This window comes from Hibiscus syriacus, unplaced genomic scaffold (genome assembly GCF_006381635.1).
Source record: "Hibiscus syriacus cultivar Baekdansim isolate YM2019G1 unplaced genomic scaffold, ASM638163v2 tig00110840_pilon, whole genome shotgun sequence".
NCBI classification, from domain to species: domain Eukaryota; kingdom Viridiplantae; phylum Streptophyta; class Magnoliopsida; order Malvales; family Malvaceae; genus Hibiscus; species Hibiscus syriacus.
In genome coordinates this window covers 85,603-113,511 of record NW_024062887.1, presented here as the reverse complement: position 1 = coordinate 113,511, position 27,909 = coordinate 85,603, and the positions used below count along the sequence as shown (strand labels likewise).

At 34.6% G+C, this 27,909-nt stretch overlaps 1 protein-coding gene across 1 annotated transcript; it reads left to right on the top strand.

Moving 5' to 3' along the window:
- The first annotated feature begins 9,398 nt into the window (after positions 1-9,398).
- LOC120143237 lies at positions 9,399-26,234 on the top strand. The gene is made up of 4 exons (XM_039157616.1): positions 9,399-9,432; positions 9,571-9,646; positions 9,790-9,921; positions 25,678-26,234. Exons 1-4 carry the CDS (start codon positions 9,399-9,401, stop codon positions 25,829-25,831), a joined length of 396 nt encoding a protein of 131 aa, XP_039013547.1. The 3' UTR covers positions 25,832-26,234.
- The last annotated feature ends 1,675 nt before the right edge of the window (positions 26,235-27,909 follow it).

The following is a 27,909-nucleotide window of genomic DNA, read 5'->3' as shown; positions in this document are numbered from 1 at the left end:
TGAGTTGCCATCCCTAGTAGCGAGTGAGGGAGAGGGAGAGGCGAGAGAAAGGTTTGATATTATTTTAATAATTAAAATATTATTTATTTAATCTATTTTATTTATTCAGTTTAAAAAAGAAAATTAAAATGATGTAGTGACGTGGCGTGTTCTAATTTGTCTGTGAATTCTTTTAACGTAAATAATGATTTGAGATAAATGAGATAACGATTTATAGTTAAGAGGACAAAATGTCTCGAAAAACACTTTAGAATTGTTGCGGAATACGACTATCGGATAGAGCAAAATCATAACTGATAATTTGAGAAAATAAAAATGAAGATAAAGAATACACAAATTTTACGTGGAAAACCCCTAAATAATATAGGATAAAAACCACGGGCAACGATAGAAGAATTTCACTATGAGAAAATAGGAATTACAATTTCTCTCGATCTAACAAGGAGAAAACAATGATAATTCTCTCTTGATAAAAAGGAGAAAACAACTCTCAAGAAACTCTCTAAATTCTCTAGTATTGAGAGAAAGCTAGAATGATTTGTGATGGCTTTGAAGCTAAATGAGCTAGGGTATTTATAGTTGAAGCTTAAGGACTAATCTTATAAATACCCTAAAGTTTAGAGACCAAAGTTTGTAATTTTCTCATTTAATTTTCAACCATTGTTGCACCTAATTTTGACATTGTATATTCGGTGCCCAACCCCTTTTTTTTGACAAAAATTAATGCACTTTTGGTACATTTCAACAATCTCCCACTTGAAGATTTGATTTGGAATAATCATATCTTCACACCATTCTTTCTACCTTGTCCCTTCATGTTGCTTATGTCTCTGACAAGCCACAGGAGGATCGATACCAGGTAAATTTATTAGCATTATTACCTTCTTCATGAAATCTGCTATGTTGTCTTTGGTATGGATCTTCTGCATATCTACCGTTCATTCTTCCACCTTTTCATGAATGAAGCGGTAATGAACTCGTATGTGTTTTGTCCTTGAATGAAATGTTGGATTCCTTGCTATATGCAAGACGCTTTGACTGTCACAAAACAGAGAGATATACTCTTGATTGTGCCCAAGCTCCTCCAATATCATCTTCAACCAAATTGCTTCTTTACTGGCTTGTGTAGTTGCTATATATTCTGCTTCTGTTGTGGATGTAGCCACAACTTATTGTAATTTTGAAACCCAGCTTACAGCTTCACTAGCAACTATAAACACATATCCTGTAGTATATTTGCTTTTATCTAAATCCCCTGCATAGTCAGAATCGACATACCAATTGATAAATAAGTTTGATCATCCGTAACATAATGCAATATTTGAGGTCCCTTTGATGTATCTCAGGATCCTCTTTACTGTATTCCAATGCTCTTTGCCTGGATTCACCATATACCGACTAACCACTCCTACTGCTTGTGCAATGTCTGGTCTTGTGCATATCATAGCGAACATTAAACTTCTCACTGTCGATGCATACATCACTTGAGACATATCCATCCTCTCTTCTTCCCTGTTAGGACTCATACTGGAGGATAATTTGAAGTTAATAGGAAGAGGGGTAGAAATTGGCTTACAATCTTGTATGCTGAATCATGACAAGATCTTCTTCAAGTAATTTTTTTGTGAAAGCCAAATCTTCCTATTACTCCTGTCTCGATGAATTTGCATCCCTATAATCTTGTTTGCTGATCCCAAGTCCTTCATTTCAAATTCTCTAGCCAGTTGTGCCTTCAATTCTTCAATATGATCTTTGTTGGGTCCTGCAACCAACATGCATACACATAAAACAATAATATAACAAAATCATTTTCACCAGACCTCTTGAAATAAGCACAAGGGTCTGCATTAAGTCTGTTATATCCAAGGCACATAATGAAGGAATCAAATCTCTTATACCAATACCTCGGCGCCTGCTTTAGATCGTATAAAGATTTGTTAACCAAGTTCTTCTTTTCTTTTTCTTCAAAACCTTCAGGCTGGAGCATATAAATCTTTTCTTTAAGATTTCCATGAAGAAAAGTTGTTTTAACATCTAGCTGCTCTAGATGTAAGTTCAATGTAGCACACATTGCTAAGACTACTTGAACTGTTGTTATTCGAACCACAGGAGAAAAGATTTCATTGAAATCAATACCTTCTTTTTGAGTATATCCTTTGACCACCAGTCTTGCACGATACCTCTCCACTTGATTTTCACCATTTCGCTTGATTTTGAAGACCCATTTGTTACCAATTAGCTTCCTTCCTTGTGGTAGTGACACAAGGTCTCATGTATTCTTTTTATGAAGGGCTTCAATTTCTTCTTGCATTGTCATTATCCACAGTGAAGCATTTAAGTTATTTATTGCCTCCTGGTATGTTGATGGCTCACCGTCCTCTGTTAAAAGACAATATGCAATATTTCCTTCTATAAAATAATCTGAGTGCTGATTGGGACGTCTTCTCACACGATCTGATTGACGAGTTATTGGATCTTCAAAACTCTCTGGTTCTTGTTCATCATGTGCTGGTTCTGCTTCAGAAGAATCTCCTTGTTCAAACTCCTTTTCCACATGTATATGTGAAGTCTCTGACTTTTCAGCACTATCATCGTCTTCTTTTCTTTGTAGTTTATCTTCTACAAAGATAACATCCCTGTTGATGATCACTTTACGGGTAGTGGGATCCCACAAGCGATACCCCTTTACTCCGTCAGTATACCCTAAGAATTTGCATTTCTTGGATTGTTTTTTGATCCCATATCATTCTAGCCGTCTTCTTCTCCTCAATGTTTGACAATACTTCATCTGCTAATGCTAGATGAAAATTTTTCATAGCATTCCCGTCCATTTTTGTAACACTCAACCCGTATCCGACCCGGATACGAGTCCAAGATGTCACATTGACATTTTAAAACCTTTATTCTTGCAAAATAATAGAACATTTGAACTCTTTTTAAGAAAATACGATAATATATTGTTGAATCATATTTGTTATAACCAATTTAAGAAAATATAATTTTTTATGAACAGTAAAATATGGTATGAACAGTGAACAATACCATATGAACAATACCGTGAACAGTACCATGAACAGTGAAAAATTTTGAATATCAATTGTGTATCGATGCACTACTACAGTAACTTCGGAAAATACGTATAAATTCATAAAAATCCGAGTTTTCATTTGTATTAAAAATCCCATTTACATATACACATTTAAAACATTGCAAAACTCTATCATATGATTTTACAAACCGATTAGAATATATCTGATTTAAACCATTACTTACATGCCAACCACTATCCTTATTACAAAATACACACTATACATTTCTTTTCTGATCTGATCTTTAGAAAGGAGAACTGACCTGTCTTGCATAACTTTTATCAATCTTCCTCTTCTCAGAACCTACGTGTAAAACAATTACATGTTAAGTCGTTGACTTAATGAGGCATGAAAACATATGATATTACTCTACTCATATTAATACATAAACAATTAATACTATCATATCATATAAAAGCATATACTATTTACAATACTTATCAGTACTCATATTGTTATCACTAATTCATTTATATCGTGTAAGCATATACTAAACCTTTCTATACTCACCATCGGGCATCCATATCATTTTAAAACAGAGCACACATAGTATCATATCAAGTTATTTATTGTCTTTAAAGATCATGTATTAGCCCATGTATACTTTTGAGAACTTAAGGTATGTGAGTACATTGAGGTGGTGCATCACTATGCTGTCATCACAGCTCGTATAAATGTCCCGAAGGACCTATCCAGAGGTCATAAAGAACCTCGACAACTGTCCATAGGTCCCGAAGAACCTAGGTAAACTGTCCATATATTCCTTAGAAGATAGGTATATTGTCCATATGTCCCGAAAGACATAGGTAATTATGTCCATATGTTCCGTAAAACATAGGTATACTGTCCATATGTCCCGAAAGACATAGGTAATTCTTCGACTCTTGGCATGCCAACTATACCACTAGCTCTCATATTACATAACATGGGCATTATCATTTATAACATTTCATATCACTTGTTATTTCTCTTCTGTCACATACCACATGCATGTGTAAGCATATATTTCATATTACATGTAATCACGTAAATCATTTCATATGGCTTATATCATTTCTCATTTGTTCATGTACGTATGTCATTTCTTGCTCACATATGTTCATATATATATCACATAGCACGTAGAATGACATCTAAACTTATACTTGTACTCATATACATACTTTCATATAGTCAATATATCACTGCCATATAAATTCTCTCACAATTTTACATAATCACTTATATAAAATTAAATATATATTATTTTGATGTATTTACTTTCACATAACTCATCACATAGGCATGTATTCTCATATTTTATTCTCATATATTCACATATTCATATCATATCATTTCATTATTCTTATTATTATTCTTATCACATAGTTATTTTATTTCTCATGTTCTCATGTAAGCACATATATCATGTCTTGTTTACTTATATTCACATATTCATATCACTTATTCATATCACTTATTCATATCATCTCTCTTTTAATCCCATATTTCTCCTTTTTTGTCACATATCATATGTGCAGATAATCACGTAGTTTACTTTCATATAATTCATGTCACTTATGTTCACATAGCTTGTATCACTTTGCATGGTTTCACATAAACATATATATAAATCACATAGCACCTATAAACTCATATATTTCATAGTTCTTTCACGTAGCTCACTATCATATTTTCATATCATATATCTTATAATAGATTCTTATATCATCTCTTGTTTCCTTTCTACCTATTCACAATCACACTATCATATACACATACAAATCATGTCACACCTACAATAACATAAGTACAATTTAAATTGCACTCACCTTAGCCTTGCTTTGATTTAATCATAATTCTTTGATTGTTCTGGAACTTGTTTAGGCTCAAAATCTACATAAACATAATTTCTGAGACAATTATCAAAAGCCTAAACCTTATAACTTGGTATTAATAATTTAGGCTAATTTAATGAACCAAAATCCATTTTTCCTTTAGGGGTGTATCGATGCACTATAGGTGTATCGGTACACAAAATAGCTTCGAAATTTCCATGCATCGATGCCTACCTGTGTGCATCGATACAAACTGAATAATTTCTGGAAATGTACCCTTGATGCATTGGTACATGTTGAATGTGTATCGATGCACACTAGTCCAAAATTCCCATTTATGCACGTAAATTAATTCATTCTAATTTAATTGTGCCATGTTTTAACCCCTTTCATATCCTTAACTCACATACACATGCTTTAAACTCATTTATATCCATTTATCTCATCTTTAATCTCAAAATTCCATCTTTCATATGGAAATCAATAATCATACCAAATTTTCAAGATACTCTAAATCCAATTCTATCACTTCATATCTCTTAATTAAGTTGATGACAAGTCAAATTTAGTTTCAAATTCTACTTATCAACTCTTTTCCAAGAATTCACTTAAAACCCATTTTCTTTAATCTTTCATAACTTCTTCATCTTTTGATTTTAAGACAACTTAAGCTTTCCTTAAGCTTAGTTATCATCTAATGATCAAAACCCAACCATAAAATCAACAAATAATTAACTAACAAAGGAACTCACATTTGCCTTAGAGCCTCACGTTGGAGATAAGAAGAAGATGAAGAAGATAAGTTTAGGAACTTATCTCTTCAAACATGCATCACATGAGTATTATAAAAAATGGTTGTCCCTTGTTCCCATATGTAATGGGGTAAGGAGGAGGTAAGATAGTAGGTTGCCCCCAACACTAGGTTGAAAGCAGCTTCCGTAGGAGACCTCCAAATTATGAAATACCCTCCATGAGACTCGATCCCACGACCTCAAGGTTAAGAACCTTGTGCTCTACCATCTGAGCTGGATGGTATTATAATACCCACTAATTATTATTTAATTATTTTCCTTGTTAAATGACTCATTTTCCCTTTGACTCCTTTAATATTTACTAACAATTTTGCAGGAAATATCTCCACATAAATCATTGAATTATTTAACTATTTTACTTTTATCCCCAATTTATGAAATTTTACAATTTAGTCACTAACCCGTAGTTTGAGATGTTACAATTTCGATCCATTTGTTGTCATCTGTGAAATCTATCGGCCTTTCACTGATAGCTGCTAGACAACCGTCTTTCCTCAGGATGGCCTTCATCTTCAATTTCCACAATGAGAAATTTCTCCCATTGAACTTTTCAATATCAAATTTCGTCGCCATATATTCTATTACGGATAACTCCCACTATTTCACTATCGTGAATAGTTGTCTGGAACCTTCAAAGAATGTGTAATATCTTCTTACTTTCTTATGTTGGAGGATCCACCTTTTGGTGGCAACCACAAGACAATAAGTAGATATTACACACTCTAATCTGGCTCTGATGCCAATTGTTGCGGAATACAACTATCGGATATAGCAAAATCGCAACTGATAATTTGAGAAAATAAAAATAAAGATAAATAAGACATAAATTTTACGTGGAAAACCCTTAAATAATATAGGGTAAAAACCACGGGTAACGGTAGAAGAATTTCACTATGAGAAAATAAGAATTACAATTTCTCTCGATCTAACAAGGAGAAAATAATGATAATTTTCTCTTAATAAAAAGGAGAAAACAACTCTCAAGAAACTCTCTAAATTCTCTAGTATTGGGAGAAAGCTAGAATGCTTTGGGATGGTTTTGAAGCTAAATGAGATAGGGTATTTATTGTTGAAGTTTAAGGACTAATCTTATAAATATCCTAAAGTTTAGTGACTAGAGTTTGTAATTTGCCCATTTAATTTTCAACCATTGTTGCACCTAATTTTGACATTGTATATTCGGTGCTTAACCCCCCCTTTTTGACAAAAATTAATGCACTTTCGGTGCATTTCAATATCAAGCTGGGGACTTGAACCATTAAAACGAAGCAAAAATCTAGTTAGATGACCGAAAAGAGTTGTTTTTTCTAGCTATGCTTCTTTTTTTTTTGGGTTCTTCAGTGGGATTCTAATGTGGGCCTCATCTGCTAGATGGGGTAATGCAGCTACTGATAAATGAAAAATTGGGCATTATTCTACACATTGTGCTCACTTCTTCTTTGTTCAAGTCGCTTATGCTTTCTTATTTGGCGGCAAGTACAGTCTGGTGATTCCGGTGGGAGGCGCGGAGTTAACTGGTAATGGAGGAGAGCAAACGGTGAGGGTAGCGGTCGAGGGAGAGGCAAAAGAAAAGTTTATTGTTAATTTAATAATTAAAATATTATTTATTTAATCTATTTTATTTATTCAGTTTCAAAAAGAAAATTAAAATGAAGTGGTGACGTGGCGTGTTCTGATTAGTCTGTGAATTTTTTATCGTAAATAATGATTTAAGATAAATGAGATAACGATTTATAGTTAAGAGGACAAAATGTCTCGAAAAACACTTTAGAAAATAACTCGGTATAAATGGTATGATTCAGTGGCAAAGATCATCTGAATAAATAAAGAAGTTGGGGGCCAAGTTATCAATAAATTGGAACAACAAAAATCCCGTGAAAGTGCATAAGCCCCCTTTTCTTCCATTTACTTATCCAAAGTGAAGATAAGACAATCTGCTATTCTGTTCGAGTAAATTATGTCTTTACGGTTTGAGCTAAATTAAGGAGATTCAGATTTGTATATTTGTTCCATTTCACATTGAAGCTGCTTGTAATAGAACAGAACTAATAAACATTTCATTGATAATCTCAAGGAATACAAGGCCTTGACAACGCAACAGAATGATGTCTGCCTTAACAAAACAAAGCTGCAAATCACAGAAACATGCATGATTTATCTATGAAATAAAAGAACAGACTTAAATTATTGTTTGTTTGCCTGAAAATCACGTATGGGTCTTGTTATTTTTATTTAATTTGATTTTTAAATTATAATTATATGTAATTTTTTTATCTTATTATCAATTCTTTAGTATTTTTTAAGCTTATTGTAAAATTAAGTGCTTAAACTATACTCAATGTTAATTTTAGGTGCTTAAGGATTTTTTAATTCAAAATAAATGTCTAACGTTTCCAAAATTATACTTTTTGTACCTAGACTATAAAGACCGTTAAGTGACACATGTCACATTTATATTTTTTAAAAACTTAAAAATAATACGAATTAAAAGTACTCATTTTTTCTAAAATTACAAAACCATCAAAACCATAAAATCCTTCATTTATAACCCTATTACTAGTCTTCGCCGGTTGACCTTTGTCATCGTCAAATGACCACTCACCCGTGGTCGGATCTCCATTGTCATCATACATTTTTTTCATCGTCTTAATCCCCCTAAATCCATAAATTTCTAAAATCTCAAATATTCAATCCCTTAACCCTACTTGCCTCAAAACATTGATTCGTGAATATATATATATATATATATATATCATGCATAGTTGAGTGACTCGACTTAAACTTTAAAATCAACCAATTAATTACTAAAATTTTGAATTATTCTAGTTCTATTTTATGATTCAACTCGAATTTGAAATTTTTCGAGTCGGTTGAGTTTATACAATTACAAATTGAATCAAAATTTTTAATATCCAATCAAATAAAAAATTAATTTTTTTAAATTGAATTGAGTCTTTTTTAACTTTTTTTACTAAGAGGAAATCTAAAACCAACTCGTAGCTGACCATTTTAGCACGATGGTACTTCGATTTTGAGATAAATGAGTGTTTAGTTCCTAAACTTTCCAATTTTTCTTTATTTAATTCCTAAACTTTATTTTCGTATATATCAATCTCGAAATCTCCTAACATTTTTCAACATACTCTTTCAATGTATTCTAATCTATCGACTCTCTAAAATTGTACCTAGCAATGTGCATTCGATCTGGATTTAATAGATTTTGATTCGACTTGATCTTATAGAGTTAAATTTTTTGTTTTAAAAATTTAAGTTCAAATCAAAATCATAAAAAGATAAGATAAAGATGAGTTCAAGTTCAAATCTAAAATAAGAAATATTCGACTCAATCCGATCTGATAATAATAATAAATTTTACCTTTTGTATATTTAACTTGAATTAATAATGGACTAAAAGTAAAAATTTAATTATCCAAACCCGAGTCTATATAAGTTTAAGATAAAAGTAAGGGTCCATCTAAGACTAGGAGAGGTATAATCGTGAATAAATAAAAAAGTTGGGGGCTAAGCTGACAATAAATTGGAACAACAAAATCCCAAATTTTCCATTTACTTATCCAAAGAGAAGATTTTCCCACCATTTCCCGCATCCGCAAAAACGAAACCCTAGATTCGAATGACAGAATCAACTGATAGAATCAAAAAGAAAGACGAAGGCAACCATGGAAGAGGAGATTAAAGAAGAGTTCTTGAAGAGTGGGTTTACTCTTGACGAAGAAGAAGATGTACTTAAAAAATATGAGTTTTCAATTTTAAAATTTCAAATTTATCGTTCTCTTTTTTCTCAATAATTAATGGTAAACAAAGACCTGAGTTATTTGTTTATTTGGTTAGGCCATACTTTTTCTCGAGATTACAGTCTTCATCCTTCCAAAGTCGTTTCAAGCTGGGAGGTTTATTATCTCAATCGGTATTCTACTAATTTAGCTAATCCTCTTTTGTTTTGTTAGTATTTGTATAAGGAGAAATTTGTTATATGATTTCGTTTTCATTGTTTTTGCTTAGCTTTATAGAAGTGTTGATACTCTGACTAAAAAACTACTTTCGGTGCAGACAGCTTGATGATCCTGTTGTAAGGGATGCTGAAATGGATGGGTTTTTAGGACACCTGCAGAACGAACAAGCAGGGACGGGTGTTAAAAAGGATGCTGATTCGCATGTGTACTCTTTTAAAGAAGTTGACATGTGAGCATTTTTCCATGCTATATTGTTAGGTTATCACTTGATTCTTTTGCATTTGTATATAGTTTTTTCTTCTTTCTTTTTTTTTTTTGGGGTGGGGGGGGGGTTGGACAAATCATTTGCTTGTTTGATTGAATGGGCCTAAGAGGATACGAAACTTGTGTACGCTTGTTGAATCCCGGTATAAATCATATGGAAGAGTTGTTAAAATAATCCAAACCTATCATGTTCTGCCCTCACCCTAGAGAAGTAGTTTTCTGGAAATCGAATTCTAGTTAGGCCAGGTCACGTGGTTTTTCCATTGAAATTTTTGGGTTGAGGTTGTAATTATTTTAGACAAAATCCACCTATCAAGGATATTTACTAATATACCTTTCTCTTAATTTTAGAACTGTTATTTTTATATTTTAATTATGGCTTGTTAAGTTTGCTAAACTTTATCATAGGTTATATATATATAATGATTTGTATGTTAAAAGTTAGTTTCAAAGTTTGGCAACCAACTTTGAAAATGTTTTTCAAACTTTGGTAAATGTTTCTTTGAAAAATATTTTTCAAAGTTTGGTAAAGTTTGGTAGATGCTTGTTGAAAATAGGAATGAGTAAATTCACTTTAGTCATTACACTTTAGGGTATTTTTAAAGATTAGTCCCTAAGTTTCAACTATAAATACCCTATCTCATTTAGCTTCAAAATTATCCCAAATCCCAAAAATCATTTCTTTCTCCCATTACTAGAGAGCTTTCTTGTGAGTAGTGAATGTTTTGTAAACACCTGTAAATTTTCTCTCTTAGTAAAAGATCTGCAACAGTCCGGAGACGTAAGCAAAATTGGTTGAACTCCGTTATCAATTTCGGGTATTATTTTTCCGCTTTTATTTCGCATTCTCACTAATCTGATTATAGGAAAATTACTTGTACTCGGTTTATTTCCTAACAACTGGTAATCAAAGCTTTTTGTTGTGATTTTTTTCAATTTTTGTAAGGTTACTATTCACGTGAATAGTAAATTTTGTGAATAGTAAAAAATTTGTCGGTGATACAAGTTTGTCGACGGAGGTGTTATAATATACGGTGGTTCGCACAAATTGTCAGAAACGATCCGAAGAAGCTAGATTCGAGTGGAGCGATGGCTGCAGAAGAAGGGAAGGTAAAAATTGAAAAGTTAGATGGTGCGGACTTTGGCTTTTAGAAGATGCAGATTGAAGATTTTCTGTATCAGAAAAATCTATATCAACCTCTCTCAGGAAAGCAACCAGAGGGCATGAAGAATGAAGACTGTACTCTTCTTGACAGACAAGACCTCGGAGTTATCCGACTGACGTTATCCTGCAATGTTGCTTTTAACATAGCAAAGGAAAAGACCACGGCGGGTCTTATGGCGGCTCTCTCCAGTATGTATGAGAAGCCATCAACCTCAAACAAAGTTCATTTGATGAGGCGATTATTCAATTTACGGATGACGGAAGGGGCATCGATGGCACAACACCTAAATGAACTCAACACAATCACAACCTAGTGAGTTCAGTGGAAATTGAATTCGATGATGAAGTTCGAGCTTTAATTCTCTTATCATCTCTACCAGACAGTTAGAATGCTACTGTTACAGCAGTCAGCAGCTCTCGAGAAACAACAAATTAAAATTCGACGATGTTCGGGATCTGGTATTGAGTGAAGAAATTCGACGGAGAGAATCGGGTGAAACATCAACCTCCTCAGCCTTGCACACGGAGTCCAGAGGGAGAACTTCAGAAAGAAATTCAAATCGTGGCAGATCCAAATCCAGAACGGGAAAGAAATATTTTACCTGTTATAACTGCGGCAAGAATGGTCACTTTAAAAGAGATTACCGAGCACCAAAGAAAAATATCGGCGTACATGAATCTACCAATACGACAGAGGAGACAGGTGATGCCATGATTCTAAGCGTCAACAGTTCGATTGAATCATGGATCTTGGATTCAGGGCATCTTTCCACTCTACCCCATGCCGAGAAATCATGGAGAACTATGTCAGTGGTGATTTTGGGAAGGTTCATCTAGCTGATGATGAAACCTTGAAGATCGTCGGAAGAGGAGACATCCGACTAAAGCTGCCAAACAAGACCACCTGGACGCTGAAAGGTGTGAGACATATTCATGGCCTAAAAAGAAATTTGATTTCCGTAGGACAACTTGATGGAGAAGGTTATAGTACAACCTTTTCAGGCTGTGAATGTAAGATTACAAAATGAGCACTCGTCATTTCTCGTGCTAAGAAGACTGGTACTCTCTATGTAATATCAAACTTAGAGAATATCATTGCAGTAGCAGATACTAATGGAAAATCAAACCTATGGCACCAAAGGCTTGGCCATATGAGCGAGAAAGGGATGAAGACACTTTTGTTAAAAGGGAAGCTGTCGGATCTAAAGAATGTAGATGTCGGACTATGCGAGGATTGAATCTTTGGAAAACAAAAGAAAGTTAGTTTTGCAAAGATTGGTAAGACACACAAGGCTGAAAAGTTAGAGTTGGTTCATACTGATGTATGGGGACCATCTCCAGTTCCATCTCTTGCAGGCTCATTATATTATGTCACCTTCATCGATGATTCTACAAGGAAAGTGTGAGTTTATTTTCTAAAGAAAAAATTAGAAGTCTTTGATACCTTCAGAAAATGGAAGGCCATGGTGGAAAATGAGATGGTCTGAAATTCAAGCGGTTGAGGTATGATAATGGAGGAGAGTACAGAAATCGTAGATTCAGAGAATTTTACACAAACAATAGGATCAAGATGGAGACAACAGTTCCCATGACACCGCAACAGAATGACGTAGCAGAACGTATGAACAGAACTCTGAATGAACGTGCCAGAAGCATGATGATACATATTGGATTGCCCAAATTTCTATGGGTTAAAGCTATCAACAATGCATTTTACCTGATCAACCGTGGCCCTCAGTTCCTTTAGATGGCAGAATACCAGAGGAAGTTTGGAGCAAGAAAGAAATAAACCTTTCAAACTTAAGAGTGTTTGGTTGTATTTCTTATGTATACATAGACTCTGCTGATAGAAGTAAACTTGATGCCAAGTCCAACAAATGTGCCTTTGTTGGTTATGGCGGTGATGAGTTCGGTTATCGGTTTTGGGACTACGAAAATCGAAAGATCATCAGAAGCAAAGATGTCTTTTTCAATGAGAATGTGATGTACAAAGACATGTCAACTGTAGAATCAAGTAGCTCCAATACCGAAGCTGAAACAAAGAATTTGCTGAGTTCTAGGAGATTTCTAGAAATGATGTTCCGATCAATCCTGAAGCAGTTCAAGAAGAACCAGGCACACCAGAACTGAGACGCTCCTCCAGAATTCCTAAACCAACCCAACTGTATTCTCTTTCTTTGCACTACTTATTGCTGACTGATAATGGTGAACCAGAGTGCTATGATGAAGCAGTGCAAGTGGAAGATTCAGTCAAGTGGGAGTCTTCCATGAAAGATGAGATGGACTCGCTTACGTCAAATCAGACGTGAGAATTAGCTGAATTACCACCAGGCAAGAAAGTGCTCCACAACAAGTGGATTTACAGGATCAAGGAAGAGCACGATGGGAGCAAACGCTACAAAGCGAGATTGGTTGTCAAAGGTTTTCAACAAAAAGAAGGTATTGACTACAATGAAATTTTCTCTCCAGTCGTGAAGTTGTCTACAATCAGGCTGGTATTGAAAATTGTAGCTGCAGAGAATTTACATCTTGAGCAGTTATATGTAAAGACAACTTTCCTTCATGGTGATTTGGAAGAAGAAATCTATATGAGGCAGCCAGAAGGCTTCATAGAGGCATGCAAGAAAAACCTGGTATGCAAGTTGAAGAAGAACTTGTATGGTTTAAAACAAGCTCCTAGACAGTGGTACAAGAAGTTCGATAACTTCATGGGTAGCAGTGGTTTTACCAGATGCCAAGCAGATCATTGTTGCTACATCAAGAGGTTCGATAATAGCTTCATTATTTTATTGTTTTACGTTGATGACATGCTCGTTGCAGGCTCAAACATGCAAGAGATTATACACTTGAAGCAAAAATTGTCGAAGCAGTTTGCTATGAAGGATCTGGGCGCTGCAAAGCAGATTCTTGGGATGAGGATCAAGAGAGACACAAAGTTGGCAACCAACTTTGAAAATGTTTTTCAAAGTTTGGTAAATGTTTCTTTAAAAAATGTTTTTTTAAAGTTTGGTAAAGTTTGGTAGATGTTTGTTGAAAATAAGAATGAGTAAATTCACTTTAGTAATTGCACTTTAGGGTATTTTCAAAGATTAGTCCCTAAGTTTCAACTATAAATACCCTAGCTCATTTTACTTCAAAATTATCCCAAATCCCAAAAATCATTTCTTTCTCCCATTACTAGAGAGCTTTCTTGTGAGTAGTGAGTGTTTTGTAAACACCTGTAAATTTTCTCTCTTAGTAAAAGATCTGCAGCAGTCCGGAGATGTAAGCAAAATTAGCTGAACTCCGTTATCAATTCGGGTATTATTTTTCCACTTTTATTTCGCATTCTCACTAATCTGGTTATAGTGAAATTACTTGTACTCGGTTTATTTCCTAACACTGTATTTGATTTAGTTGGTAGTTTTTTTAGGATAGAGTTTAAGTTATGGGGCAGCTCAGGGTTGGGTTTTTTTTTTATTTCGGGGTCAGTTGAGGGTAGTGGAACTTAAATTAAGTTCAGGTTTGGTGCAAGTGGGGGATCGGTGGAAAGAAATGAATCTCTAGGCTCTAATTGTTGTTGAATCCCTCAGTAGAAATCGTATGGCATTTGTGGATGTTCTTATTTTCTTGGTAATTGTGGTGAATTTCCTCTTGAAGCATTGCCAGGCTTCTAGTTCTGTGTTTTGGAATACATTGCACAGTTTCTAATTAAGTTAGTTTTTAAATCATGGGATGTGATTTGGCCATGGTTTTAGGTATTGGGGATGGAGATACAAACAAAGTTATTCTTGGAACTCCAACAGAGAAATCTCATAAACTTCAGTTGGACATATATGACTTGGCACATAAAACGAATGAGAACATTTTTTCTTCTGAGAGAAAATCAAAACAAGTGACATCATTTTGTACGCTATGTAACAAATTTATGGTCAAATTTAACACTGATAATCTTCCTGCTATAGAGACTGCCAACAGCAGTGAAGATAATGAGAATCTTGAGGATGGCATTATCAAAAGGATTCAAGCTCAGCAAGGCTGTTCATTGGTGGTCCACAGATCAGGGTCGGAACGAGATTCTAGGTTCATGTATGACAGGATTGAAGACGGGGTACCTTACAGTTATTATAGCATCAATAATTTGTTTCTTTTATCAGCAATATATGTTACTAAGATGGCTTATCATTGGTACAGTTCAATGCAATTGATAACCGGTTCAAAAAGCATGCAGTTGCATTTGTTGCATCTAGTCCCCGCAAAGTTCCAATGGATCCATCACTTGCTTCAGAGGTAGTTTGCTGTTTCACCAGTCCTCATCTATCGGAGACTTTAATTGTCCATGCGTCTAAAAGAATTTATTGCTTCTGAGGATCAAGTTTTCCGTTGGGTTGGTCTGCTGTGATGTCAAGGGTCATCTAAATGATAAATCCATCTTGTTGCAAAGAAGGTAAAATATCAAGGGCCTTATATTTGTTATATTCACGTACTTCAACCAATTAAGAGGGAACCAAATAGGTTTTCTTTGTGTTAACTGGTCTAACCGTTGTAAAAAATAACAGTGGATTTTATCATCGATGAGTCAGCTGCATAAGAAATGAACAATCAAATACTTTAACATGTGTGCCATTGTAATTAAATACTGAATAGAGCTATCTTAATTCAAATCATGTTTATGAAGTTGATATTGACAAAACTCCCGTTGATATCTTTATTGTGGTGTTTTGGATGGCTATATATGTATGTATTATATTTGCTCTTGAAGCAAGGTGCCATATCAAAAGAAAAACCGCATGATTTGAAATATGGTATCATGATCAAGGTCCTTGAAGCATAAATCACGCTCAATAGACCAGGAATTTTTAGTTTGATAGGAAACCTCCAGATATGGAGTAAAGGTTGTAGATTTCTCTGGTTCTATAAAGTTTAGTATATTATAGCCTGTAAGAGCAGGGAGGTCGAATGTCAATAAGCGCTATAGGCTTCTATGGTTTCTTTAAAGTTTTGATATGATGTAAGGATTGTAGGCTTCTTTAGAGTTTCAACATGATGTAGGGATTCTGGGTTTTATTCTATGGTCAAATTAAGTTGAGTCGGTTTGGGTCAGAATTGACGGGTCAAACTCTAAGACATCATCATTTTGCGATCAAACATGTATGGGGCACATGATTACTGACATTTCTTTCACTGATAGAAGAGAATAACACAGTAAGTGTAACACCCCCAACCCGTATCCGACCTGGATACGAGTCCGAAGTGTCACATTGACTTTTCAAACATTTATTCGTATAAAATATTGAGTAATTTAAAAACTTTTATAACATTCAACTTATTCAAAACGTTTACAAAACTATTCAGAGTTTATACAATATATTCTTTTGAATACATGCCAACTAGAACTTTATATATTAAAGTACATATTAATCACCTCTTTTCTGATCTGACATTGAGTAAGGAGAACTGACCTGTCTTACTCCACATCGCTCTATACTCCTATCCATACCTACGTGTAAATCACTTACACGCTAAGTCGTTGACTTAGTGAGGCATATAAAACATATAATAAAACCATAAATCATTTCATATAACATAATGCATACTTATACATATATCATTAATATACTTATCAGTACTCATATCATTATTACTAATTTCTTTCTATCATGTAAGCATATATTGAACCTTTCTATACTCACCATCGAGTATCCATGTCATTTCACAACAAAGCATATATATAGTATCATAACAAGTTATTTATTATCTTTAAAGCCCTTGCATTAGCCCATGTATACATTTGAGAACTTAAGGTATGTGAGTACATTGAGGTTGTGCATTAGTGTTGTCACCACAGCTCGTATCAATTCCCTCATGGGGCACCGAACCTTAGTTCAGTATTCGTCCTAAAGGACCAGTCCATAGATCCCGAAGAACCTAGGTAAACAGTCCATATGTCCCAAAGAACATAGGTAAACAATCCATATGTCCCGAAGAACATAGGTAAACCCTCGACCCTTGGCATACTAACTATACCACTAGCTCTCTTATCACATAACATGGGCATTAACATTCATAACAATTCAATTTACTTATTCATATCCTTTCTCTTATGAACATATATCTTTTCTTTTCAGTCACGTACCAAATGTACGTGTAATCATTGATCTTATAATCACATGTTCATTCTCTTCGGTCACATACCATATGTATGTGTAAACTTATATCTAATATCATATAACACGCATCACAAATGCATGTATTCACATAAATCATTTCTTATAGCTTTATTCATATCACATATTCATATAAGCTCATATCTTATTTCACATATACTTTCCATATAACTTATATATCTCATAATCACACAAATCATAACATTGATCACCAATCAAATAACATTTTAAGAGTTACTTCTTACCATAGTAACTCCATCACTGGCTCATCGCAAGCCAAATGTTTATTCAATAATATAAGTACAAATTAAATTGCACTCACCTTAGCTTTGCTTTGATTCGATTATAATCCTTCAATTGATCCGGAACGGGATCACGTTCTATATCTACATCATCATACATAGATCTATATTAGTATTATAACTAATATACTCTAATGGTTCACTCCTTAGACCAAGAAAAATGACAATTTCATCTTTCAATATGCATCGATGCACTACTGATGCATCGGTGCATAAAATGCATTCGATGTTGTATTATTATTGGTATGCATCGATGCACTACTTATGCATCGATGCATGAATTGCATTCGATGTTTTTATTTTAAAAGAGTGCATCAATGCACTACCAATGCATCGATACACCTTCAAACAATTTATGGGTTTTAAACTTGATGCATCGATGCACTATGAATGTGCATCTATGCACTCTGCCCAGAACCTCTTTTTGAACCCGAAAATCATCAACTCTTCACTCAAATGCTTCATATTTCATCCCCTTTCATATTCCTAACTTTCATATACATGTTTAAACTCCTTTATAATCAATTATCTCGTCTTTAACCTTAATATCCTCTCCTCTTTATTAACTTCAAGAATCATACCAGATTTTTAACATGTTTTAAATCTAATTCTAACACTCCATATTCCTTAATTAGATTGATGACAAGTCAAATTCCTTCTCAAAATTCACTTACTAACTCTTTTCCAGAATTTCCTTAAGAAACTCATTTTCTTTAATCTTTCATAACTTCTTTATCTTTTGATTTTAGGACAACTTAAGCTTTCCATAAGCTTAAGTATTACCTAATGATCAAAACCCACTCTTAAAATTAACAAATAATTAGCTAACAAGGAATCTTACCTTTGCAAGCTTGACTCTTCTCTCTCTCGTACATGAAGAAGAAGAAGAAGAAGATGAAGAGAATATCTCTTCATCCTTATCCCCTCTAACATATATATCCTTATCATATCTATTTTTAATTCATTTATTAGTCAAATGACCATTTTACCCTCTACTTCATTTGATAATTACTAATAACTTTTAGGATTTATTTTCAGATAAATCATTGAACTAATCCATTCTTTTACTTTAATCACCAAATTTCTGAAACTTTACCATTTAGTCACTAACCCATAGTTTGAGATGTTACAGTAAGTACTTATTTTTTTTGCATTTTTTACCTCCTGCATTCAGGTTTGACTATAAAAGTGTGCCTCTATGACAAGACAGATCATATACCAGTCCACATTGTGGAGAAGATTTTCTACACAGAAGATTACTACCGTGAATATCTAGCCCGTAGAGGCTACATAGGTGTCAGGGAGATCGATGGATACAGAAACATCGATAATATGGATGACCTTCGACCTAATGCTATATATCGGGGGGTGAGCTGATTACCAGTGCAGTCCTCTCGAGAGGCTATACAAAGTTGCTTCATCTTGACAATACATATTGCATGTTGGATACTCTAATATTCACTCTGCTGCATTCTAAAGATTGTGATTATGTTGTTTGCATTGTACTAATCCGAACCGTGTAACGTGTCTGTAAATAGCTCGTTGTCTACTGTTTCCTCATAGGGACATGGGATCCAGTCTCCGCCTACGGTACCAGTTCTGTTCATGCGGCCTAGATGTCTGGTGTTTGTAAATATGCACTTTAGATTAATTGCTGGTCTGCAATTTGAACTTGAACTCCAGTTTTCAAGACCTATTTTGTACGTTTGCTTCAAACATTTCTCAAATGCATGATACTGATGTTAAGGGGGGGAAATCCACTTACCCCAATGTTGATTTCTAGAAAACAAGTCTTATAAATTTGTAAAGGGTTATTAAATCTCTAACATCATAGTTCCCTATTTTTCTTTTTATTTTATTTTACCAGTCGGATCAACAATTATCGCAACTCCAAGAAATGGGTTTCAATGATACGCAAGAGGCTATATAGCTACTGCCGGAAATGTCTATGCTGCGGTCCAGAGACTTCTAGGAAATCCCGGACAGTAATGCCTTGAAATTTGACTAAGAAACTCTCCCATGTAAAGATTAGTGGATATTGGCTTGATGCCTCGGCAAACCACAAAGATCATGGGGCATAGGTGCCTGATTCCTTGTTTTGGCCGCGCTTAATAAGCAAGTAAACAAGAAAATGTTATACCGAGAACTTGGAAGTTGTTCATGTAGCCTTGTGCATACGTACTTTGGATCATCAATACATCAAATGGCTGAAGCGAATGCCTTAAAACCAGGAAAGATAAGGCGATCTGTTATTATGTTTCGAGTAAACTCTTGTCTTTACGGTTTGAGTTAAATTAAAGAGATTCAGATTTGTATATTTGTTTCATTTCACATTGAAGCTGCTTGTAATAGAACAAAACCAATAAGCATTTCATTGATAATGTCAAGGAATACAAGAACTTGACAAATGACAATGCAACAGAATACTGCCTGCCAAATAAAAGAAGAAATATAAGACTTCAGTCCTGCAAATAGCATCCATACGCTCAAGCTCCCTGCTTCTTCACATGGATACGGTGAAAGTTCTCACCGTCTTCTTTGGAATAAAGAGTGACCCTAGCTTTCTTCCCCGCCCAATTGAAGAAGCGAGTCCACTCGGAGCCACTGATGAAGTACGTGTTGCCTCCTAATCTCTTGCATTTAAACTTCCTTCCTTCAGACTCGTATGTGACCTTCAAGACAATCGTACCACCAGGAGCTTCAGCAAGTGTACCGCTGAGATCATCAAACCTCCATCCTGCTTCATTGTTTCCATCAAGATAAACTTTCCCCATCACCGATGACATGTTCTTCAGGACTCTGCAGATTCGAGATTTTTCAGGGAACCCATGAGGGGTTATTTATACTGTAAAAGCTCTGCTTTCTCGAGCGATGAGAGGATAAAATGCATATTGTTTTGGTCATCTGGAGAGCTAAAAATGGCGATGCTCTGTTTTGATGGATAAAGTTGGTGAGGTCAAAGAGTAAGCAATGCATCATTGGGTAGCATAAGAGGGTGATTTTCAGCTTCTGGATGTTGGAAAGATAGATATCTGAAATTGTGGGGAGAACCTTTCGACATTGTTCCAACTCGATGCTCTGTTTTTAATGTACGCTGGCCTGAACGTTTCTAATTTGTTTTGTCTTGGTGTTTGCGAGAACTGACTCGTCATTTGGTAGTGCGAATGAACGCCCACTCTCGAGATTTCATTTGTAATTAATATTGCGCACTTTTTTCTTTAAACGGAGAAAACCGCGACATCGCTCTCCCCTTGTCGCTCGCTTGCGGGACAGACGATGAATCAGACTTCCCCAGCCCATTAGGGTAAATTCTAATTTTAATCACTCAACTTTCTTCTCATTCCTACTTTAGCCACTATCTTCTTCTTTTTAATTTTTTTAATAATTCTTATCTTAATTACTCAAGCCCGAAATCAGTAACATTAAAATGTCATAGCCTATATTTTGCAGACTTAAATTATTGTTTGCTTGCCTGAAATTCACGTATTGGTCATGTTATATTATATTTAATTTGATTTTTAAATTATAATTATTTATAACATTTTTCTTATTATCATTTCTTTAATATTTTTAGGGTTAGTATAAAAGGAAGTGTTCAAAATATATCTGAAGTTAACTTTAGGTGTGTAAATATTTTTTTTTATTAAAATAGATGTCTAATGTCTCTAACGTTACACTTTTAGGTGCATGAATTATAGCGACTGTTAAGTTTGACCGTTAAATGACACGTGTCATATTTATATTTTTAAAAAAAATAAAAAATAAGAATAATACCGATTACAAAAACTCATTTTTTTAAATTATAAAAAAAACTAAAAATCCTTCATTTATAATCCCATTACCAGTCGTCGTCGATCGCCTTTGTCGTCGTCGATCGCCTTGTCATCGCGAACGACCACTCACCCTTCGTCGGACCTCCATTGTCGACTATCCCTTTTGTAGACATCCTAATCCCCCTAAATCAATAAATTCCTAAACTTAAATTCCTAAAATCTCAAATATTCAATCCCTCACCCTATTTGTCTCAAAATATTCATATAGTTGATATCTAGTAAGTCAAAAACATTGATTTCTCCGATACTAGCAGTGGGCTTGGGAAGGAGAGACACGCAAGGGGAGGGGGTGAGGAAATTAGGGATTTTGATTTTTTTAAATGTTTTTAATAATATTTTTATGTTTTTCCTAAAATAAAATTTTTAAAAATTATAAGTATGACATGCGTCATTTAACAAATTTTTTAAGTGGCGTTTACTGTGTAGGCACCTAAAACTGTATTAGAAAAAAAACATTAGATACTTATTTTTAACGATTTTTTTAAACACTTAAAGTTAACTTAGGATTTAATTTATATACTTATTTTTGCATTCACTCTTCTTTATACTCTTATTAATAATTTGTACTCAACCGATGAATTTTGGGTATTTAGATAGGTCGATGGCTGGCTTTCATATTACAATTAGGGATGGCAAACGGGCGTCGGGTGCGGATACCCCATCCCCATACCCACCTACTATTTTTCAATCCACCACCCGCCCACCACCCATGATGGGTACAAATTTTCAAATCCATCCCCACACCCACTAGCGACATACCCATCTAGACCCGCCTGACAACAAACTAATGAGATGTTGGAGTTGGTTCCCAGACAGTTCGTGATGGGGTAGCAGCGCATGCTTCAATTTGTCAGAGGAGTGGCTCTACGAATGTTATAGAGACAGATTATAGGGAGTATGTAGTCGCAGAGCTTGATTGTTGTGTTGCTTTCGATGTTAATGCTCATAGTGAGCCTAATATGGGTTTTGAGGGGCTAAAGAACATGGAAACTGCTTCTTTTGATGTTAATGCATATAGTAACGTTAATTTGTGTTTGGATGGGCAGCATGGGCTAAAGAACATGGAAAGTGACGTGGTTAGTGAGATTATGGGTTTAATCAAAGAGCCGAATATTTCCCTAATTAAATACCAGATTAAAGACTAAATATCCTTAATATTAAGTTAAATTATATGTTATATATTATATAATATATAATATTAAATTTATAAATTAGTCTCTAAAATTACACCTAAATTCATAATGATCCAAAATTTAATAGATATTTAGCTGGGCGGGCGGATGTGGGGTGGGCGGATGCGGGGGGGGGGGGCGGATGCGGGGCGGGTAATGTCTCAAACCCATTACCCGCCCACCATCCACGACGGGTACCACTTTATAAATCCACACCCGCTTACTACCCGCTAAAATTATACCCATCCCCGCTCCAATTGGAGCGGATGCGGTGCGGAATCCACGAAATCGTACCCGTTTGCCATCCCTAATTACAATTCTATTGGTTTTTGACATGTATAATTGACGGACCACCTTAATCTCAAATGAAGGAATAAAAATGATTGCATGGCTTTTATGTTGGTGATAGCCAATGCGTGAATTAACTAACAGCTCGGTGTTGGATGTTAGAGTTTTCACGGACCGGCTTCAATCTTCATAAACTTGTTAAACAGCCAGACTGTCGTTTGAACGAGCTTGAATCAAGAAAAAAATTTTAATTATCCAAATTGATAAGTCTTATTCTATAATTTTTATTTGATTTTTTAGATTAATCCAGACCGACCCAGATCACACACCTGACTTTGATGGGTGAGTCTCCCATCGAAGATTTTATGCATACATAAAGACTCGAACCTGAGACTTTGTTTAAGTGATATCAAGATGCTTACCACTTGAACTAACCCCATTAGTATATTATGGTACTAATATTTGACTTTAGGCAACTTTTCTATAAACTATTGTATACATAACTATTATTTCATATTTTTTTAATATGTGACGTGTGTGTATGCCATGCATAGTTGAGTGACTCGACTTAAACTTGAAAATCAAATTATCAGTTATTAAAATTTTTGAGTTATTCGACTTTCATTTTACAATTTAACTTGAATTTGAAAATTTTCAAGACGTGTTGAGTTTATGAAATTACAAATCGAATTAAATTGAATCAATTTTTTAACATCTAATCGAATAACAAAATTAATTTTCCAAATTGTATAGAGTCTTGTTTAAATTTTTTTACTAAGAGGAAATCTAAAACCAACTCGCTCGCGGACCATTTTAGCACGATGATACTCTGATTTTGAGATAAATTAGTGTTTAATTCCTAAAATTTCCATTTTTCTTTATTTAATTCCTATACTTTATTTTCATTTATATCAATCTCGAAATCTCCTAACATTTTTCAACTTACTCTTTAAATGAATTCTTATCTTTTGACTCTCTAAAATTGTACCTAACAATGTGCATTTGATCCGAATTTAATAGATTTTGATTCGACATGATCTTATAGAGTTAATTTTTTTTGTTTTAAGAATTTGTAAATCAAATCAAATTTTAAAAAAGATAAGATTAAGATGAGTTCACGTGTGGATTCAAATTTAAATAATAAATATTCAACTCAATCTAATCGGATAATAATAATAAATTTCACCTTTTATATATTTAACTAGAATAAATAATGGACTAAAGGTAAAAATTTAATTATCAAAACTCGAGTCTATATAAGTTTAAGATAAAAGTATGGGCTCATCTAAGCCTAAGAAGGGTATAATCGCTAATAAACAAAAAGTTGGGGGCTAGGCTAACAATAAATTGGAACAACAAATCCCCGCGAGAGCGCAGAAGCCCCGTTTTTCTTCCATCTACTTATCCAAAGCGAAGATTTTCCCGCCATTTCTCTCATCCGCAAAAAGAAAACCCTAAATTAGATTGACAGAATCAACTGATAGAATCAGAAAGAAAGACGGAGGCACCCATGGAAGAGAAGATCAAAGCAGAGTTCTTGAAGAGTGGGTTTACTCTTGACGAAGAAGAGATACTTAAAAAAATGTGAGTTTTCTTTTTTAAATTTTCAAATTTATCGTTCTATTTTTTCTTAATAATTAATGGTAAACAAAGACCTGAATTATTTATTTACTTGGTTAGGCCGTACTTTTTGTCGAGATTACAGTCTCCAGCCTTCCGATGTCGTATAAGCTGGGCGGTTTATTATCTCAATAGGTAATTCTACTGATTTAGCTAATCCTCTTTTGTTTTGTTAGTATTTGTATTCGGAGAAATTTGTTATATGATTTCGTTTTCTTTGTTTTTGCTTAAATCTTGAATATTTATTATGTTTACAGAAGTGTTAATACTCTAAAAACTACTTTTGGTGCAGACATCTTGATGAACTTATTGAAAGGGATGTTGAAATGGATGGGTTTTTAGGACACCTGCAGAACAAAACAAGCAAGGGCGGTGTTTGATAAAAAGGATGCTGATTAGCATATGTACTCTTTTAAAGACGTTGACATGTGAGCATTTTTTTCATGCTATATTGTTAGGTTATCATTTGATTCTTTTGCATTTGTATATAGTTTTTTTTTGTGTTTTGGGGGGGGGGTGTTTGATTGAATGGGCCTAAGAGGATACGAAACTTTTGTGCACTTGTTGAATCCCAGTATAAATCATATGGAAGAGTTGTTAAAATAATCCAAACCTATCGTGTTCCGCCCCGACCCTAGAGAAGTGGTTTTCTGAAAATCGGATTCTAGTTAGGCCAGGTCATGTGGCTTTTCCATTAAGATTTTTGGGTTCAGGTTGGAATTGTTTTATACAAAATCCACCTACCAGGGATATTTACTAATATGCCTCTCTTAATTTTAGAACTTTTTTTATATTTTAATTATGGTTTGTTAAGTTTGCTGAACTTTATCATAGGTTATATATATATAATGATCTATATTTGATTTAGTTGGTAGTTTTTTTAGAATAGAGTTTAAGTTACAGGGCAGCTCAGGGGTTTTTTTCATTTCGGGGTCAGTTGAGGGTACTAGAACTTAAATTAAGTTCAGGTTTGGTGCAGGTGGGGGATCGATGGAAAGAAATGAATCTCTAGGCTCTAATTGTTGTTGAATCCCTCAGTAGAAACCGTATGGCATTTGTGGATGTTCTTATTTTCTTGGTAATTGTGGTGAATTTCCTCTTGAAGCATTGCCAGGCTTCTAGTTCTGTGTTTTGGAATACATTGCACAGTTTCTGATTAAGTTAGTTTTTAAATCATGGGATGTGATTTGGCCAGGGTTTTAGGTGCTGAGGATGGAGATACAAACAATGTTATTCTTGGAACTCCAACAGAGAAATCTCAGAAACTTCAGTTGGACATATATGACTCGGCACATAAAACGAATGGGAACATTTTTTCTTCTGAGAGAAAATCAAAACAAGTGACATGATTTGGTACGCTATGTAACAAATTTTTGGTCAAATTCAACACTGATAATCTTCCTGCTATAGAGACTGCCAACAGCAGTGAAGTCATGAGAATCTTGAGGATGGCATTATCAAAAGGATTCAAGCTCAGCAAGGTTGTTCATCGGTGGTCCACAGATCAGGGCCGGAACGAGGTTCCAGGTTCTTGTATGACAGGATTGAAGACGGGGTACCTTACAGTTATTATAGCATCAATAATTTGTTTCTTTTATCAGCAATGTATGTTACTAAGATGGCTTATCATTGGTACAGTTCAATGCAATTGATAACCGGATCAAAAAGCATGCAGTTGCATTTGTTGCATCTAGTCCCAGCAAAGTTCCAATGGATCCATCACTTGCTTCAGAGGTAGTTTGCTGTTTCACCAGTCCTCATCTATCGGAGACTTTAATTGTCCATGCGTCTAAAAGAATTTATTGCTTCAAAGGATCATGTTTTCCGTTCGGATGGTCTGCTGTGATGTCGAGGGTCATCTAAATGATAAATCCATCTTGTTGCAAAGCAGGTAAAATATCCAGGGCCTTATATTTGTTGTATTCACGTACTTCAACCAATTAAGAGGGAACCAAATAGTTTTTCTTTGTGTTAACTGGTCTAACCTTTGTAAAAAATAACAGTGGATTTTATCATCGACGAATCAGCTGCATAAGAAATGAACAATCAGATACTTTAACATGTGTGCCATTGTAATTAAATACTGAATAGAGCTATCTTAATTCAAATCATAGTTGATGAAGTTGCTTCAGAGGTAGTTTGCTGTTTCACCAGTCCTCATCTCTCGTAGACTTTAATTGTCCATGCATCTAAAAGAATTTTTTGCTTCAGGGGAATGAAGAGTCGGAGCATGTCATAAAGTTGCTATTAGTTTTTAGGTTGAATTTGTTTAAGGTTACTTCCTGAAGTGACTTAAATGAGGGCATTATAATTGCTATTGGGAAAGGGGGAAAAGAAGGTTACTTGTAGTTATTTCACTATGGGAATTTCTTTGATTTGAAATAACTTTGACATAGTAGGCTTCCAATTTTGTCGATGGTTATAATGAGTGCTTTATAATAAGTTTTGTTTGCTTTAATCATGTTAATGAAGTTGATATTGACAAAACTCCAGCTGATATCATTATTGTGGTAATTCCTTTAGGGAATTATACACTCCACCTTGATGAAGGTAACATCGGCATGGGGTGCCTTCAGACGATATAATTCTGGTAATTTATGGAATTAACATATTAGCTTCATTCCATGCGTTTTGGTGTTTGACTTTTTATGATCAAATTAAGTTGAGTCGGGTTTGCGTCAGAATTAACGTGTCAAACTCTAAGACATCATCATTTTGCTATCAAACATGTCTGGGGCACATGATTGCTGACATTTTTTTCACTGATAGAAGAGAATAACACAATAAGTACTTTTTTTGTGCATTTTTTACCTCCTGCATTCAGGTTTGGCTATAAAAGTGTGCCTCTATGACGAGTCAGATCATATACCAGTCCACACTGAGGAGATGATTTTCTACACAGAAGATGACTACAGTGAATATCTAGCCCGTACGGGCAACACAGGTGTCACGGAGATCGATGGATACAGAAGCGTAAATAAAATGGATGACCTTCGACCTAATCCTATATATTGGGGGGTGAGCTCATTACCGGTGTATTCCTCTCGAGAGGGTATACAAAGTTGCTTCATTTTGACAATACATATACATCTTGACAATATTGATGACCTAATATTCGCTCTGCTGCATTACAAAGATTGTGATTATGTTGTTTGCATTGTACTGATCTGAACCGTGTAACGCGGCTGTAAATAGCTTGTTGTCTAATGTTTCTTCATAGGACATGGGATCCAGTCAATGCCTACGGTACCAATTCTGTTCATGCGGCCTGGACGTCTGGTGTTTGTAAATATGCACTTTAGATTAAGTGCAGGTCTGCAATTTGAACTTGAACTCCAGTTTTCAAGACCTATTTTGTATATTTGCTTCAAACATTTCTCAAATGCATGATACTGATGTTAAGGTGAAAAAATCCACTTACCCCAAT

Coding starts and splice junctions, on each gene's coding strand:
- LOC120143237 (XM_039157616.1), top strand. CDS start 9,399: ATGGAAGAGGAGATTAAAGAAGAGTTCTTGAAGA. Junction 9,433..9,570: donor TAAAGAAGAGTTCTTGAAGA/GTGGGTTTACTC, acceptor TTATTTGGTTAG/GCCATACTTTTTCTCGAGAT. Junction 9,922..25,677: donor TCTTTTAAAGAAGTTGACAT/GTGAGCATTTTT, acceptor TGATTTGGCCAG/GGTTTTAGGTGCTGAGGATG.